This window comes from Bactrocera latifrons, unplaced genomic scaffold, assembly GCF_001853355.1.
Source record: "Bactrocera latifrons isolate USDA-ARS-PBARC rearing strain unplaced genomic scaffold, ASM185335v1 scaffold_48, whole genome shotgun sequence".
Classification (NCBI taxonomy): domain Eukaryota; kingdom Metazoa; phylum Arthropoda; class Insecta; order Diptera; family Tephritidae; genus Bactrocera; species Bactrocera latifrons.
This window is the reverse complement of record NW_017537134.1, coordinates 913267-931258: the sequence shown is the minus strand read 5'-3', so window position 1 is coordinate 931258 and position 17992 is coordinate 913267. Positions and strand designations below refer to the sequence as shown.

Here is a 17992-nt window from a genome sequence, read left to right as displayed (position 1 = left end):
TGATTCTCAAGCACCAGTTTTTATTTTACTGACGTATTGATTATCAGCTGATGTTGATGGGCGTCCTGTATGTGGCTCGTCGTCAATGCGTCCTCGAACCTCTTTGAATAATTTATACCAATCAAAAACACTTGCTCGCGACAAACAATTATCACCGAAAGCTTTTTCCAACAGTCTGAATGTTTCGGCATGTTTCGAAATTAGATTCCGCGCTTAAAATTGAAGAATCCTTCTTTGCAGAACAATTTCACTTTACTTAAAATTCATCGAAAGCACGTTAGGTATTTTAGAAAGACAAGTGTGTACTAGTGATTATTTTAATGGGACATTTGGCGTGGATGTCATTGACAATCATAGAAAAAGATATTTCCTCGAATGGGTTTTCGTTCGAAATTTAAATGAAAAGTCTTGCTATTTTTTGCACACAGTATTATATCACACACAATTATATTAAGCAATATTATGTACAACAAAAACATTTAGCCCCTTCACGCATTTTGAATTCAATCGCCTTAATTAAAAAACAACGAGTTGTTAAATCTCAAAACAAAATTTAACTAATTGCATAATGTACACAATTGAATGATATTTTATTAATTTCATAATTCGCTAACTTATGTGCATGAAAAAACAAAAAATATTAGCAAAAGATTGTACATTGTGGTTTTTAATAAATGCCAATAACAATAGATAATTACATAACTATTTCCAAGTATGTGTTTTGTTCGTTTTTTCGGTAAATAAAAGTGGATATTACAATGGGTTTAATATAGAAGATAACAAGTGAACTGAATCGGTTATAAAATGCTGACTTTCGAACATTAGCTTCACTTGGGCATACAATATTTTAATATTGTTGATTAATAATTTTTTACAACTTAGTTCGTAGAACGCTCAAACTATGTGTTCTATATTTTAATTATTTGATGGTTTGTGGTTACTCAATCACCACAAACTCCAGTGATGCAAAACTCGTTAACAAAATAATGAATTATTGCAAATTGCTCGCAAGTTGCTATAAATTTTCACACAATTATAGTAGCCTAATTTTATTAATACCCAGTTTTTATTCCAATTAAAACGCAGCAACTCATAGCAGTTTTTTTCTTATGTAACAGACTATATTTAGAAGTAAAGGTACCTACTTTTTATCTGATGAAAATTGTTATACACTAATAAAACCAGTCATTAAGTATAAATTCAATATTTTTTCTTCAATTATGTTTGTAGTTGCGTGAGAAACTAGTTTTGTGCGTCCATAGTGAGTGTCGTCACATCAGCGCTTGTACGATTATTTCTACAATTCAACACAGTTCATGTTCAAGGCTATCTGCGTGGAAGTTCAGATATATGTGTGCTTCTATGTACATATTTGTTACAAAAAGGGTAAACATTTTCTTTTCTATATGATTTCAGAAATAAAATTTTGAAAAATTGTTCCATTAAAAACAATGTATGCATATTAGATGTATTGTCTTCTGATCTTTGACACACATATTAGATTATGCGTGTATATTATCAATGCTTATAGCACACAAGTTTCAACGAGGAGGCAGCAATTTTCAAAATTGATTTTTGTGCTTAAACTCTACTAAATCTCTTCAGTTCTACATTTTCCTCATTATTAAAAGCTTTAATTTGCATTTATCACAAATGCGGCAACCGTTCTAAAACGATTTGCGGCTGCAATCTTTAATGCTATCTTCAATTTATTGATGAGTGAAGGCCAAATTGCTTTGACCAGTTGACAAGGTGGAAAGCTATATAATTTCTGTAATCATTACTTTATATTTTATAATTACATTTTGTGTTTGATTAAAAATGCAATCCTTTTGCAGTAAAAAGAAGCTGTGATTCCTTCGAGCCGGATTTGAACCAGCGACCTATGGATGTCTACTTAGCGCTTGTCTTTCTACAGTCCACCGCTCTACCAACTGAGCTATCGAAGGCTATATAACATCACTGATTTATGTGGTCTCTGCCTCATTCTCTATTCGTTCGTACAAGTATTTGGAGTTAATCGCTCTGCGGTTTGCTTATGCGTTTCTTATCGCTGGCGCAGACTTGATAATGTTGAAATTGGTGTTTCTTCGCAAACTATGCGCGTGGTTATGCTTATACATACGTATACATATATATTTAAATATTTATAAATGTTAAATTAGCAGATTTCATGATCGAATGAAACTTATTTACACTGCGAAAGACAGAAGCAAATGGATTTGGTCTTAGGACTGCAGCTTGAAAAGGGTATACTAAGTGTGCCACTAAGTTTATAACACCCAGAAAGAAGAGAGGGGAGACCCTACAAAATATATGTAATATATATAAACGATTAGCGTGATGACTTGTGTCGACTTAGCCTGTTTGTAATATAATGCGTGAACTAGTTCCTCAGTTTTTGAGATATCAACCTGCAATTTTGATAATCTTTCCTCTCTGCGAAGCTTGTAATTTGTTGGAACCACTATATCAAATAGCTGCCATACAAGCTGAACGATCGGAATCAAATGCTTGTGTGAAGATCGAGCAAATCATTCTGGTGACAGAAATATTATACAAGATCAGTCTAGAGCACTTAAAATGGCTAAATTTCGACATTTTTGGCTGTGAGAATATTTACATTTTTTACGTTGAAATCTTAAAACGATGTATGAAAGAGAACGTGGTAACATTCTTACAATGATTAATGTCTATAGTATAATGTATAAAAGAATCAAGATTTTAAGATCCCAGACTACTTCCCAGATATTCTCATGATCTAAATATGCTGAAACCGTTTTTTTTTTTGCAATTATTTTAAAACGGCATAAAAATAGAGCTGTCGCCTTTACTTTGCTGATATTATTTTATAACGATAATACTCTTTCATGAAATAAACTCTGCTGATATCAGAAAGTAGCCTTATAAGTATAATTTTGACCCAAAGCGACAGAAAAAGCTACCGGAGCTTGTGGGTGCTCCGTTATCCCATCGTAGATATGCTGATACTTGATTTAACATATCTGCCGGATCATATCTGGAAATAAGTTTGGTTGTCTCCGCAATCTGTTGGTGTCCTTCATTTCAGAAAGTGGGCATACTTACCACAAGTTTCGAGAAAATCGACAATAACTTCTTTCTTCTGCGAAATGTATTTTTATTTATTTAAACATTTATTATTTTTTAATGTATTACATTCATAGCAAAATATTTTTCAATATATATTAGCATCACAATCTATTTAGTTAGTGGTATGCTTGTCCATAGTAATAAACTTTATAAAAATATTTCAAGATATACAAAATTACAAAGATTTATTCTGGAGCAGTCATGAAAAAATACACATTTTTATATTTTTATATATGTAACAATTGTTAATTTTAGTTACTAAATTTCAATATGTATTAATATACATATCTATTGAAGGAAGTTGTTTGCACATGGAATTTGTATGTTTGCTTGTATTCAATTGGCGCGACAAACGACACAATCGTTTCCTGAATAAAAGTTCTAGCCTTCTATTAAATAGAAACCCAGGTTGCGGGCTTAGTTATAGGAGAAGCAGATTTGAGCTAGAAGATATGCTTTAGTTTGATGACCTGTAGTACATACTTTCAATTAGTTGCGTACACAAATTTCTTTTGTTTTTCTAGTCCTCTGTGTCCGACTTACTGTGTTGCTGCAGAGTTGCCATCTTTTTTAGGTTAGTTCACTTGCTCTAAAAATCACATTTTGTTCATCATAGTGTCACATTTTTATAAAAAGGTACTTTTGTCTTCATATTCATAGGTACATATATTTATTTCTGGCGACCTTCAAAGCTCATGTTTTGTTTTATTTTCACTATCTTTTTTTCTGGAAGTTTTACAAGACATATTCTATATAATGGTCAATACAAAAGTAGATCACAATCAAATTAAAGCGTTCAAATTCTTTCTTAATAGCATCTTTGTGAAATTTTACTTAACGCTTTTGTTATATAATACAAAAGCTAGACTTCACACACATTAAAAACAACGAATATTTACCAATACGAAAACTTTGTTCGCTTTAATCAATACAAACTTTTTGTCATTTGTATAAATTATTACTATTAAACATTTAAATAACATTTTCGAGCTCTCTACTGTGTCTATAGAAAGCTTTCCAGCTTTCAAAAGTTTCTGCGTTTTCAAAGCATACATTAAAGCTTTCAAACTTCGCGACTTTCACTTTTGGAAGACTTTAAAAAATAACTGTGTTATATTGGAGTTGCCAGAATGTTAATTGCGTGTTTGAAATATGTTTGCGGTTAATAACTTTCGTATTCAATGTAAAATTTGTACGCGCTTATAATTTCAGCTATAAGAGCCTTAAGCTATTTTTAAAAAATTTGCTAGTTTTATTCCCTCTGTTAAATTTTCGGTAAGCTCTTAAACTTTTTCTGAAATCCTTTTGCTTGCGAATTCTTCAAATATGTCATGACTTTGGATTTACGAACTTGAGATTAGACTCCTTAGTAATTCATGCGAAAAGCTCTGAAGCTCTTATTAAAATGTTTTGGCTTTCGGAAATTAAAAAAAAAAAACTTACATACACTAAAATATTTGCTTCGAGGCAATGATGAAAGGCATGACCTTCTTATTTTTATAAATTATTTAAAAATATAAATTGTAGTTAGAATATGTCAGATTTTAGTTTATATTAATTACAGTTAAAATTGGTGGTATCTTTGAAGCGTAGATTTGCAAAATTTTTTCATTGGTTTGTACGATAAAAATGTTTTATACCTTAAGCTTCGGCAATGCTTTAAGGAGGTGGTAAAACTGCTTTAACTTTAACATAACTATAACATTTATGAGGACCTCCATATTTATAAACTTTTGAATTTGTGCTCCCAAATTTTTTAATCAGCAGATTTTTTCATTCTAATACATTGGTTTCAATTTTATCAAAGCTTTCTTAAATCTTTTAATAGGTAATATTTTTATGCCTCAGCTTACTATAATATATACAATTTGCTTAAATATTTTCAATAAAATGTGTTTATTATTTTACTTGAGCTCTGTAAAAAGTCGTCTCGAGCCAAATTGCCTTTTATGCTTCGTCTTTGACGTTTAAATATTTACTAACAGTACATACCTTTGACTTGGCAATGCAAAATCCTTTAGAAATTTAAAAGTTAAAGCAATGACATATATGATAAGTTGATTCGCCTCTCTTGATGTGGAAGTTCGTTGAATCTATAGGTAAGCTCTTGTGGTTCCCAGTATTCATATAAGCTGATCCGGACCGTAGAAGTTCTCCCAAACCAACAACTTCTTCAACTCTGGCACATCGATCTCTTTCAGTTCATCGGATATATTAAGGCACTTTAATTTTCGTTTCTCCAAAGAGGCTTTCGTTACAGGCTGCCATAAATCTGCGTGGTCTGGATCATAGTTGGGATCGGAGTGCGCGGCAAAGTGTGTCCACATACCCACAAGCCGTTCGATACATTTGTACTCACGTGTATGATTTTTCAGCTTACGTGCAACAGAATTATAAAACAAATAGGAGAGATCGTCGCCGTGACACGTGCCGCGTACCTTCTTGCCACAGCTGAGTATACGCAGGTGATTGAAATGCTTCGAATCGAAATCGAAACGATACAAATAGGTGGGCGCGGTGGCGTATGTCATACGCGACAATACTGTGCGATAGATGGGGAACCAGAAGTATTCATGTGAAACCATCTATGTAAAGTATTCAAGTAGTAGAAATTAAACAATTTATTCCCGAGGAGCCATTTGATATCTGTTTAACTTACCAATAGATACTCGTGTAAAGTTTCTAAGCTGGGCTCTTTGTCGCCAAAATATGCTTGTCTCAATTGCATGCCGTACTCTTTGCACAATTCGCTTTCGCGATCCATGCCGAGTTCGAGTGGTACCACAAAGCGACAGTCGCCGAGTTCATTAAGTAACTTGGGGTTAGATTTCGTTTCTGTAAAATATATTTAATACAGCACAATGTAATTTTGAAATAATTGAAACATAAAACGTCGGAATTTACCAGAATACAACAGCAGTCCTTCATTCGACACGCCACCGATGATCATTGGTATATGATTACTCCAAGCGGTGCGCATCATTTCTATTGGCTTTCTGGGCACCACACAATGGTCTGTCACATAGGGCTCGATCACTGGGCCAAAGGAAAAGCCAATGCGTTCGCGTTTCTCTTCGTCGGAACATAAGTCTTCATTAGCCTTAACTATATCGGCACCCCTTGCCTTACTTAGAAAAGCAAAAACCTCCTGATCACTGTCCTCTCCAGTATAACCAGCAGCCACTGCCAGACGATATGGCCAGTTATGTTGTGGCGTAACTGCCCATGGCGTTAATGTATTTCCAGACATAGAAATCGCCTTATGAAAGAGACCGCGAGTTTGATCGGTGATCATCATGTAATGGACTGATGCACCGCCTGCGCTATCACCAAAAATTGTTATATTATTGCTGTCGCCACCGAAACGTTCGCAATTTGCCTTGACCCAACGTAGCGCCATCACTTGATCTTTTAGTCCGGCATTACCTGGCACGTCGAAAGCGGGATTGTCCATGCACAGAAAACCTGAGACAGAAAGCCAAAGAGTATATGTAATATCTGGAACATATATATAATGCTAAAAAGATTTAACTGAAACAACATCTTACCGAAGGGTCCTAGCCGATAGGTTATTGAAATAATGACGACATCTTCGCGCAACAAATAGTCCGGACTATAGAGTTCACGTGAAGCTTCACCAAACTGAAAACCGCCGCCATAAATCCACACCATAACCGGCCTAAGCTTATCCGGATTTATCTAATAAAAAAGCAACATATGAGGCCTTTGCATTAACCTCATATTTTATTGTTAATTAATTTATTTGGTATTAGACTTACATGCTTTGTATAAACATTTAGGTAAAGACAATCTTCTGAGCCATCTGTCATTTGGAATACAAAATGTTTTTGTAGTGGCTTTGGACCACGCGACGTACAGCTTCTCACTTCTATCCAGGATTCTGGCGGTTGCGGTGCTTTGTAGCGCAACTCACCTACCGGTGGCTTGGCGAAGGGTATCTTTTCGAAACTGTAATACGAATCGCCATAGATGGACTTGCGTTTAACACCTTTAACGGGTCCATATATGGTGCTAACAATTGTTTTTTCGTTGGTGCGAAAGCGTCGCTGTTGCACTTTAAAGTCGACCATCCTACAGCGTGACAAAAAGAGAGAGAGCGATTATTAGTCAGTTAAATGTTGTAAGAATTACTGAACTTAGTAAGGAATTATGTAAGTTTGTTGTTGTTGCAATGAATGAGGTAACCAAAAAAAAAAGGTATATATATATATATACAAGCTGAAATAAAAAACAGTAAATATGGAAAAGAGCTTTACTATAGAATAATTCCTGTGTCATAATCAACACCCAAAACGACTTGCCTCTCAGCCTCAGTATTAAATATTGGTAGTCGAAAAAGTCTGTTCGTATTTTGTCAATAGATGTTGTTGCAGTCGTATATCTACAGTGGCACTAATCACAATGTGTCCATGGTACGATATGGTGCTGGAAAGGTGAGATTTAAAATTTCGTTTCACCAAAAAAATTTTAAATCGGGGAAGCTGAAAACAAGTTGCAGATGTTCAAAAATGAGTGAAAATAATTAAGAAATACGCTGTATATCGAAATTTTTGTATAAAAACGGACGGCGATGCTATATCATTTATTTATTTTATTTATAATCATTTATACAATAAAATATTTATTATATAAATACATGAAATCGCAGCACTGGCTACTACATGTACCAAAACAATGGGTCGCTCGATTCCGTTCTGGAAATTTCGAAATTTCGATTTACATTGATCAAAGTTTTACACTAATCGAATAATGTCTACTTTTTTTATTCATTATATATATAAGAAAAGGTGGAAATTGATTAAAAATACGAAAATATTTTTTTGCCTCTCAAATATTTCTTAATGTAGTTTGTTAAAACATTTCCGTACCAAGAGATTGGTTTATCGGTTAAAATTGTTAGTGATGGTTCGCAGAATATCACGCAAAAAGCCTGCAAACTATGACACAATATTTAATATCTAATCTTATTTAGAAAAAAAAAAATAAAATTCAGTTGCTTATGTTCACACGAGTTTTATGTGAACATACTAAATATACCAACGTCAGGTGCGACATATCAATGTAATTTTTTGTTATCGCGGCGCACCCTTAACAAATACGTCAATGCTTTTCTTTATCAATAAAAATCCCCAAAAAGCAGTTGTCATTATCTAAATCAGGAAAAAATTGTCATTCATCAAATTGGTATTAGGGATTAGTCATAGAAGGCTTCAAAACATATTACAATAACATCTAATTTTTTGTACATTCTTTTGCAGATACCACCGAAATTATATAATTTTTTTTTATTAAACTCTTTAAGGCTTTAGCAAGCACGACTGATTGCATACCAAATTAAACTCAAAGGTAAATCACTAATTCCACTTCAACTGCTGTTTTGCGTTAGACAAACAAGTAAAATACGTTGCTATGTTGTTGACAAAATAAAGGAACAAATTATGATAAATATATGTGTTATCGGAATTAAATACACATTTAATAAATCTCCCCAAATCGATTGCGTAATTGTGTGAATTTTTGCACTTGAAGCACAGCGTAATCGATAAGTAATTCCCGCGCCGAGTGGCTTACACTCTTATCAATTAATTTCCATTGAAGGCGGCATGCCAGCTCATCGAATATTAAGTGAATCGTACATCAATCTGTAGATTGATTTTTTTCACAAACGCAATTAAATGCTCGAACGATATCAATGTATAAAATAACAACATGATTCCATTTGGAGTTTTCTCCTCAAAAAATTTAAGCTGGTTATCATAAATTAGTCGAATTCATTCATCCATTGTTTGTCTACTAAAGACCTGTATGAGCATTTTCCGGACAATTTTGTGATAACTGAAACCCCGATGGATAAAATACTTCGAAGAAGAAGATAACGTGATTGTATTATGGTTAAACCGAATTCTAGTTTTGATTTTTAAAACTGTCTTTGAAAGGGTCTTTTTGAAAAGTTAGTTAAATGATTAATTGTAGCATCTAAAATTTCAAAATGCAATGAACAGTTCACTTAAATAACGTTTTTATTCACGAATATATAATGCGTAGTATGAACACTCGCTGATAAGCTGGTGTCTGGACAAGACTCCTACAGCAGCGCCTTTCAACTTGCATTAAAACACACATATTATTAGACGGCATGCCAAAATTTAATAAATATAATACGTGTTTAAATGAAAGCAGCTTCAAGTAGTAAAGCACTTATCAGCGTAAGGAAGCTGATAGGCATAACACGAATTAAAAACAGTCTGGCAACTTTCAGTTGAAATTAAATTTCATAACAAGTTTAAGTATCATTAAGTGTAATTCAACGCCTGTAATAAACTTTTTTCTGTTTTCTATAGGGAAAACATGTGACAAACCACTAAAAATACTTTTGAAAGCTCATTAATGCTTCTTAATCACACGTAATTTCACTTTTCGCTATGCAAAACTAAAGTCTTATCAAATTTAGCAGAATCAGCGCAGTTTCATAAATAATCTCATTTCCGTCTTTTTTTTAATCAAGCTTAATTGGCTGAACTAGCATGATTTTTGTTGACTTAAAGTATATAATCACTTATCAATATTTACTGACATAATGACACCGAAATTCATTTTCGAAATTTTGCGTAGCCCCAAGCGCTCACAACGGGGGATTTCAAATTAGGACGTATGAAATACGATTTTTTTTTCTTATTTATTTATAGAAAAAAACTATTTTATATTTAAACTATGTATTTCTCTCTTGTTAATCGCTCCACAGAATTGCACTTGAATTTTGAATAAATTCATTGTTAATTATATACTACATCAATTGAGTAATTAATTTAATTACCTATTGTGTATTATAGCAAATTACTAATATTTAATAGTAAATGAATTGCTAAAGTTTCCTAATTAATCAGTTGCCAAGAGTCAAGAGAGCGACGCTAAATGATGTCACATTAGCAAAAAAGTGATCTTTGCAGAAACTACTTAACTTAAATTTCGTCTATTAGTACTTTTGACTGTACCAATAAGTACCAATAACAGTCATGAGATTGTGATAAAATTGACAGAATATTTACGAATAGTATCAAATTTATAAAGCAATTTTGAGGTTAGAAAACTTTTCTATATATGGCGAAGGTTATAATGATTCCGAAACCAAACAAATCTCTCCCGTCCTCTGATCCTAAAAGCCTGCTGGTGATCTTTTTCGAAGTAGTATTCGAGAGAATACTTATGAGAAGCAGAGTTGAGTGAATACAACAAAATACAACAACAGCAGTTTGGGTCTAGGAGAAATTATGGAACTTCAGCGCAAAAATTACTTTTAAAAGACATATTTTCACTTCCCTGATTTGGATTGACGTAATTTACTTAAGATTTGCTCTTAAAAAAAAATCGTTATTATAAAAGAGGCCGCAAATATCATCCGGGAATGAAGTAAAACTTGAAAGAGAGTAGTACAGTGTCAACAATTAATACGTTACTCGTACTTGTACCAAAGGTTAGTAAAGAAAACGTCGAGTGGAGATTACCAAATTGATATTTTCTAAACAAACCCTAACAAAACTAAACGCTCAGTCATTGGAAAAATTAGCCCCAAATGTATTTTGGTATTAATTCATTCAAAGGCGCAAAGAGGTCAGGCTTCTTAAGAAGTATATACAAAAGTAGTTGGAAGTTTGCGCTGCCTGAATTATTTCCAATTAGGATTTGTGGCAGCGTTAAAAAAAAAAAAATAAGATAAAAGAATTAAAATCCAGATACGTAAACATTCCTTATTCTTATATTTCAGCACAAATTTGTATGGTTTTTTGAAGACGCAGTTGAGCATTTTGCCATGTGTGTCTTGCTTTATGAATTTAAAATGTTAATTGTTTCCTATTACCTAAATTGAAGTGTTGAAATTTTTCGCCACAACGAATTATATAGAATATTGCGTATAAAACTCAATCAACCTCAATTAATGAAAATATTGAATGTTCAAGGTCAGCGATTGCCAATAAAGCGACACCAAATACCAAGCACATCCAGCTAAGGAAAACTTAAAGATCTTTGAGAAATTGGCATAAATAATATATTAAATTAATTTTATTTCCAACTAAGGAAAATACCGCTACGTATATACCACAATGCATGAGTAAGTTTGTACAGATACCTACATGGTTATTTCTGTGTGTATGTTTGTATCATATGTGTACTAGTTTTCCGTAGGCGATTTGAATGAACTTGTCGCTTGAATATTTGCCCATATTTTGCTAGCCGAGCGCAAATTCTTTATGCCATTATATGTGTGAATAAGCATACATAGAAATTCAATATGTGTGCACTGAAGAAGGAAAATAAAGGGTTTTTACTTTTACTTGTTTAAAGAAAAAATACAAAAAACTCGAATTTAATGGAGATCGCTTACTATCATTTGAAAGAACTTCATTTGGCATTTAGCGTTTGAAGATTATCTCTTTCAAATATTAGTCGCGGTTACGTCTCAGATAGGGCACCCGTCGAGTGAAATTTTTGATTACTCATTGGAGCATTTCGGCTGGTAACCGACGAATGACACGCGCGAATTTGCAATGCGGCAACAATAAAGCAAATCTTTGTAGAATTCAATTACTGAGCAGAACAGAAATTGTTATACAAAGTATCAGGCTGCTGTGTCAAATGGAATGAGCGGTCGAAAAGACCTCACGGCAAAGCGTTTGTGTTTGATATTTTGCATATATGTACAATATAATGTATTTGTTTGCATATATACACAAATATATGGTAGACATACACCTCGAACTCACATTTCATACTTAATGGCGTGACTGGAATTGATGTGATTGAAAAAAATTAAGGCACAGTATCATAACGTTTCATTCAATAATTAATATTAGCAATAAAATCATTTTTATTTAATTGGTTTTTTTGCTCTCCCCATCTCCAGCATGTGTGGTGTCGATTTCATTGTGGTCGTGTCAAATACCGGTCAGCTTTTACTAGTGCAGTATTAGGGGGTAAATTAGAAAGTGCTTCAAATGTGTGGTTGTAAATGCGAAAATGCTACGAGGGATATTATGAGGGAATGGTTTTAAGCGTTACTGCCTTTAAAGGGTGTCACGCTATAAACGTAACTTTACAGTGACGTAACGTTATACTAAATATACTAATGTTTGCCTCAGTTGGGTTAATCTTGACTTAGAGAGCTTAAAGTCCATTTAATAACATTAATATATGGTATTACTTGTAGAATTCTTTGCGGTTTCATAACTACTTGCCATAGCTTGCAGAAAGTGCTTTTTCAGAAGTACACGGCTAGACTCCGCTAGGGTTGTCATGATATTTTACCCGTTTTCCTTTTATACTTACATACATATGTTTGCTGGCATGGCTCTAGAATTATCAGCCAGTGAGAGAGAATAGCACCTAATCGTATATCTTCCCAAATAAATAGTGGTCCGACAAATAAAACTATGTTAGCAGAGTATTCCGGTGGCGGTCCCCTTACTGTTGTTGGTCGGAAGCGATAACACTTATCGACCGTCCACCTGATAGTAACACATTTGAAGCATCTCGGTACCTTCTATGAACTATACTTACGAGTTCTCGTACACATAAAGAACCGGCGTTTTCAGCTGTCCAAGTACCTATAACAGTCTGATGACCTAAGTTGTTAACAAATTTCGAGATATGCTCGTTTTCTGAAGATTAACAGTTAGAATCATAGCAAAACAAATTTTTGTGCGCACCATCACAGGTTTTAGTTAAGCAAGCACTTTAGACTCACTAACTCACAAACTTTGGCGTCGGTTCCTAACTATGTACATAACAGGAAGCTATTGCTCTTTACTCCGTGTTAGATTTGTCATGTTACTTGGGTCCTTCATAATGCCTGACAATGCCAGTGCCAAAAGAAAAAACTTTTAAAAATTACTGCATAAAGCACCCTTTACGCACTTGCGATTCAACAAGTTAGCTTACCGTCGGCACCCTGACGCCCATAATATTAACTAACCCGAACTTGAAGCTGTGTTACCTTCGCGTGTCAGCCTACAATTATGTAATACAGCGCGACAGGTGCGATCAATTCTCTAAAAATAGGAAGGAGTGAAACAATGAAATGACCGCACCCCATGGTTTTGTAAGCCATTACTTTTAGAAGTCAGCATTGGCTGAGCGCAAAATTGACCTTGAGCGCAGGCGGCTAATGAAATGGCAGGCAAAGTAAAAATAAATGTCATCATTCGCTGCTCAAATTCCAGTTGTGCTTTGTTACAAATTATAGTGGATTCATGTTCCAATATAAAAACTCGCATAGCTGTGAATTTGTTGCAAGTATGTGTGTGTAGTTGCACTTGTGATTACATGCACGTGGCTGAGTCAATTATAGCTAGGCATCAGAGTCATCATTCTGTGCGGTGTTTATTTTGACACATTTTCATAGCGTTTCCGCGTGTTTCTTTTTGTAATAACTTTTTATTGTTACTTTGATGGTGCTATCAATTAAATAAAGTGGCGGAAAATCGAAATTCGGTGGAAACGAGTAAGTGACACTTTACGAGAGCTGATGAGGATTTAAGGGCAGCCAAATAGACAGTTATAAGCAAAATCAATAAAGGCAAATGCCTTGAAATAAAAGTAATTGTTAAAAAATATTTTATATTGCGGGTATGACGGAATTGACGGAAACTTGTGAAATCCGCAAAATCAAACTATAAACACCCGAGTACATAAATATCTACCGATTCATATTTTTAGTGATTCAAAAATTCTATTTATGCTATTGTATTTAGAATTGAAGAGAAAAATGAAATGAATACACTACATTACAAAAATATGCCGACAAGCATAAAAAGAATCAACTACTTGTTGAAATCTCCCGCATATTATATCATAAGCAAACGAAGCTACACACTAATAAAATTACATTTGTATATGCATTCATATGAGTAAATACAATATGCGTAGCTACATACATACACAATGTAATATAAAGCGTGTACATATATCTATTCGAATGTAAACATATGCTTTTGCTTCGACGACAAGCGCGCAGAGTATTTTTGTTTACAGAAGATAAAACAAAAATTGTCTGGCTCTTTGCCAATAGTGACGCCAAAATTTCTACCAGCGGAAGAAATCATAAAAACTATTATAAGCGGATTTTGTAGATACGCCAGTTTTACTCAAGAGATTTTGGTTACCAGCTTTTGGTATAAGCTTTGCGTATACAAATATATCATTATATTTATATTCTACTTTTTCAAATCAGAAATACAAAAATGAATAGTTTTTTGTTAAATTTGAGATTCGAAGAATTATAACTGTGGATTAACGGTACGGTTCTGGGACCATTAGGGTTAAACAGAATCGACTCCCGATTCTGCAGTTTCACCACTAAACACAAGTGTATACCTACCTCCTTCACCGTTTTGCTTATGACTCAGTCTCTTCAAAATAAGAATCGAATATAACCACATATAGTGCACTGAGAATGTTTATTCTTTGGTAGAAATTCATATAAATGTGCATAACTTGTGGTGCAATTAAACCATGTTCACGCACAAAACTAATCCAAATTACATGAATTCCAGGGAATTCGAAATATTAGTATTTTTTTGTTTTCTTTCTGCAAAAGTTTTCTTTCAATATTTCCTTTGTAACCTGACGTACACATATACATATACGAAACTCCCACCCTCTGACTCATGACCTTCACCTATTGTCACTTATGTATGTGCGAGCATGCAAGAGCTGCTGTAATTTTGCAGTACTGACAATAAAGCTTACTCACAACAACAATATTTACACACCAGTATGCAGTTTTTTGCGCATCGCTAGAGCTTAAGTAGATACACGCACACGCCCTCCCGAAGCTATTGTCCTTTTTCCTAAACAAGACTTCTTATATTATATATAAGTATTTACCACACAAACAAACATAAACAGTTCCGCTGTTACGGCAAAAGAACTTTCAGCCGTGGCACGTGCTGTGGAAAGCATGAGTCTGCATATTTTTCATACCTCTTCGTTTCACATTTTCTGTATGTGTATGTGTGTGTGTAGTGGTGTATGAGATGAAAAGCTCTTTTCAGCTTCGCTCGCATTCCGTACATACATACATTATATACACACCATAAATAGGTACTGCATAGAGCGCAGAGCTTTCCGAAAGCAGAGGTCATTGAAAGTGGATTCTGCGAGGCTCGGGCGAAACTGTGCAAAGATGCCAAAATATATAACTGCAGTTACACAAACGTGCTTATATAGATTTAAGTTTATTTCATAGCAAATAGTTGTTTTGAAAGGCGCTGCCAATTTGCTTGTGTTTTATCGATTGAATTCTGAGAACACTTTCTTCCGTGGGATTCGCCGAATGCAACCAAAATTAAAAATGTACTCTTGAGCAATGTTTGACTCAGCGCAATCACTTTTATTTTTATTTTACTGATAGTATGCCAATTTTTGCTATGTTTGTTCGAAATTAGGGGGATTTCTTCTTTTTTTTAACCTCGAAAACCACTGAGGAACAGCAAATTACATTTCGTCATCTTTTTCCAGTCACAAGGGTTCAGAAACAAAAAGTCCTTCTTAAAGCAGTTCAAAATAAGCAAATAAGGAGAGGCTGTGTTCGGAGGTAAACTAATTTTTCACACTTTTTCAATTTGCTTGGACCAAAGCCAGGGAAATACCTTAAGTAGCAAAACGTCAAAATCTTATATTAGGTATAAAAGATGTAGTGTTAACCGGATTTAATACATTTTTTGCCAATTTTACAAGTAAAGTCAGCCGGATGTTTGAAAATCCTGGCATTAGTTATATGTATTTGATTAGGTTAGGTTTTCGCCAAATTCTATCCATTTTAAGCACAGAAATACACTCTCCGATTTTCATTGAGTTAACTCACATGATGGCCGATTCTAATATTTATAACGACACTCGGAAGCTCGAAAATCTTTATATTAGGTTTCAAACACAGAATAACTCTTGTCAGCAAAGGATTTTGTTCGAATTTCAATTATATATTTCAGATATTGATCGATATTTTCTGTCTTGATCTTGGCGGTCGCAGCTCGAAATTTCACAACCAACATATATAACAAATAGTGTTTTAACTTTTAATTTAATTATATTGTATTATAAGCTAGTATTACTTCAAAGTAGCCGCCGGCTCTAATTATTGAAGTCGTCAACTTTTACGGTTGGCTTGCGTGCTAAATACTAGCCTATTTTTTAATTGTTGATATTTCAATAAACATACTTTTACAAACGCACACACCTACATTTGTGTTTTTACTTCACACGTTTGCGCTTTAGCCATTGTCGTTATTCACCGTTGCCCGAAGGCGGCATTATGTAATGCTCTTACTGACGCTTGCGCCAGTTAAAGTGAGATGATTCATAATTAGTGATTGTTGTCATTGCTATTATTCTTAAAAAAATAGTCATTGTGTATTTCAAATCAACATATATACCTTTATATATATACCTTTAGTATATATGTATATATATACATGCTGCTATTAATAAACTTCATTCAAATATTTGTTTTCTTATTTTCGCTGTCTTCTAGATTTGCATACATATATATATATAGCATACATATATATACAGACGTATATAATTGAAATGACAAATAACGCGCTCACTTGGGAAATGTCTTTTTTTGTGTAAAACTATGCAAATTTGTAAATGATAAATAAATACAAATAAGAAAGGCTAATTAAATATGTTTACCAGAGACTTTATCAATAAAGCAAACACTAAGTTTTAATAGTTGTTTGAACGTGAATGACGTAAGTGTAAATAAAGGTGAACTTCTAGTTATGTCATCAAATGTCAACTGTTTCTGTTTAAGAACATTTTTTGATCACCGAACTTTAACCAGATATTCACCAATTAATTTTCTTCCGACAACTTTTCAGAAGAAAAGAAATTAAAATATATATAATTTCTGTTCTGGCGACATATGTGGTTTCTTCGGAGACCAGCTTTACGACACAATAACTCCAATTCTTTGTTTTATAAACTTCATATGGGGTTTTCCTTTGAGCAGTGAGTCGCTGACAATTTTATACAATTAAGGGACTTGAGTTATTCCATCAACAGCATCAAAATGCAATTTAAGCATAAGTAAAAATTGCAATAAATGTTCGGAAAGAAAAAGTGATTCAGTAGATTCACGCCAATGAAAAAAGAACTAGCAAACGGTTTATAAATTTGAGATAATTCTCACAATACTGACTATAAAGGCGTTGCTGTGGTATACATTTTATAATATTATTCATGTCATAAGCTATTCAATACAGTGGAAACTTTATTTACGAATGTAGGCGAAACAATTTTTGTCGGTATAGGAATCCAAATAATTGTAGTGGAAAAAATAATGAATAAGGCTGCTTTCCCAATGTCTGGTTACCAGTCTTTCTGTCCAGTTAATAGGGTTGTCCGCTTAATAGTGCAATCACTGTATTTTTTATTTATGAATGTTTTTCGTCATTCTATCTTCTAAGTTGGCTCGATCTGGATACAGTGTGATAAATTTTACTAAAATCGGTTCAGTAGTTTAGCAGTCCATCGTGGACAAACAACGTGACACGTGATTTTTATATATAAAGATGTAGCATATGCTGTGCCTGAAAAATGATTTCCTCGTTGATGAATGCATTTTAGGGCTACTTAAAATAATTGTAAAGAGCTATAATTCAAAAAAATTAAAAAAACTGTTTCTATAATGACAAACATTATACAAAAGTTTAATTAATTTTGAGACATTTTATTGATTCTGTTCATCTGCCGGAAATTGGTCACACTAACACAGAGCCTTTATTGGGCCATGCACAACAATTTTGCTGATTACACTGTGGAACATTTCTGGGATTATTAAATATATATTATATTAAATTGT

The 17992-nt window shown here is 33.6% G+C and overlaps 1 protein-coding gene and 1 non-coding gene across 4 annotated transcripts in view; both read right to left on the bottom strand.

The window, feature by feature from the left end:
• Positions 1 to 1855: 1855 nt before the first annotated feature.
• On the bottom strand, positions 1856 to 1949 carry Trnay-gua. Its single transcript has 2 exons — positions 1913 to 1949; positions 1856 to 1891 (listed from the first exon to the last, which is right to left on the bottom strand). It is a non-coding gene; the product is annotated as a tRNA-Tyr (tRNA).
• A 1881-nt stretch (positions 1950 to 3830) lies between these two features.
• LOC108973467 (esterase B1) overlaps positions 3831 to 17992 on the bottom strand; it is a 16456-nt gene continuing 2294 nt past the window's right edge. For all 3 annotated transcript variants that reach the window (XM_018940739.1, XM_018940740.1, XM_018940741.1), the window contains exons 3-7: positions 6891 to 7203; positions 6660 to 6810; positions 6016 to 6576; positions 5771 to 5946; positions 3831 to 5696 (exon numbers count right to left, since the gene is read on the bottom strand). In XM_018940739.1, the coding sequence (XP_018796284.1) occupies positions 5235 to 5696; positions 5771 to 5946; positions 6016 to 6576; positions 6660 to 6810; positions 6891 to 7203 (1663 nt within the window). In that variant the 3' untranslated portion in view covers positions 3831 to 5234. The remainder of the gene's footprint in view (positions 5697 to 5770; positions 5947 to 6015; positions 6577 to 6659; positions 6811 to 6890; positions 7204 to 17992) is intronic.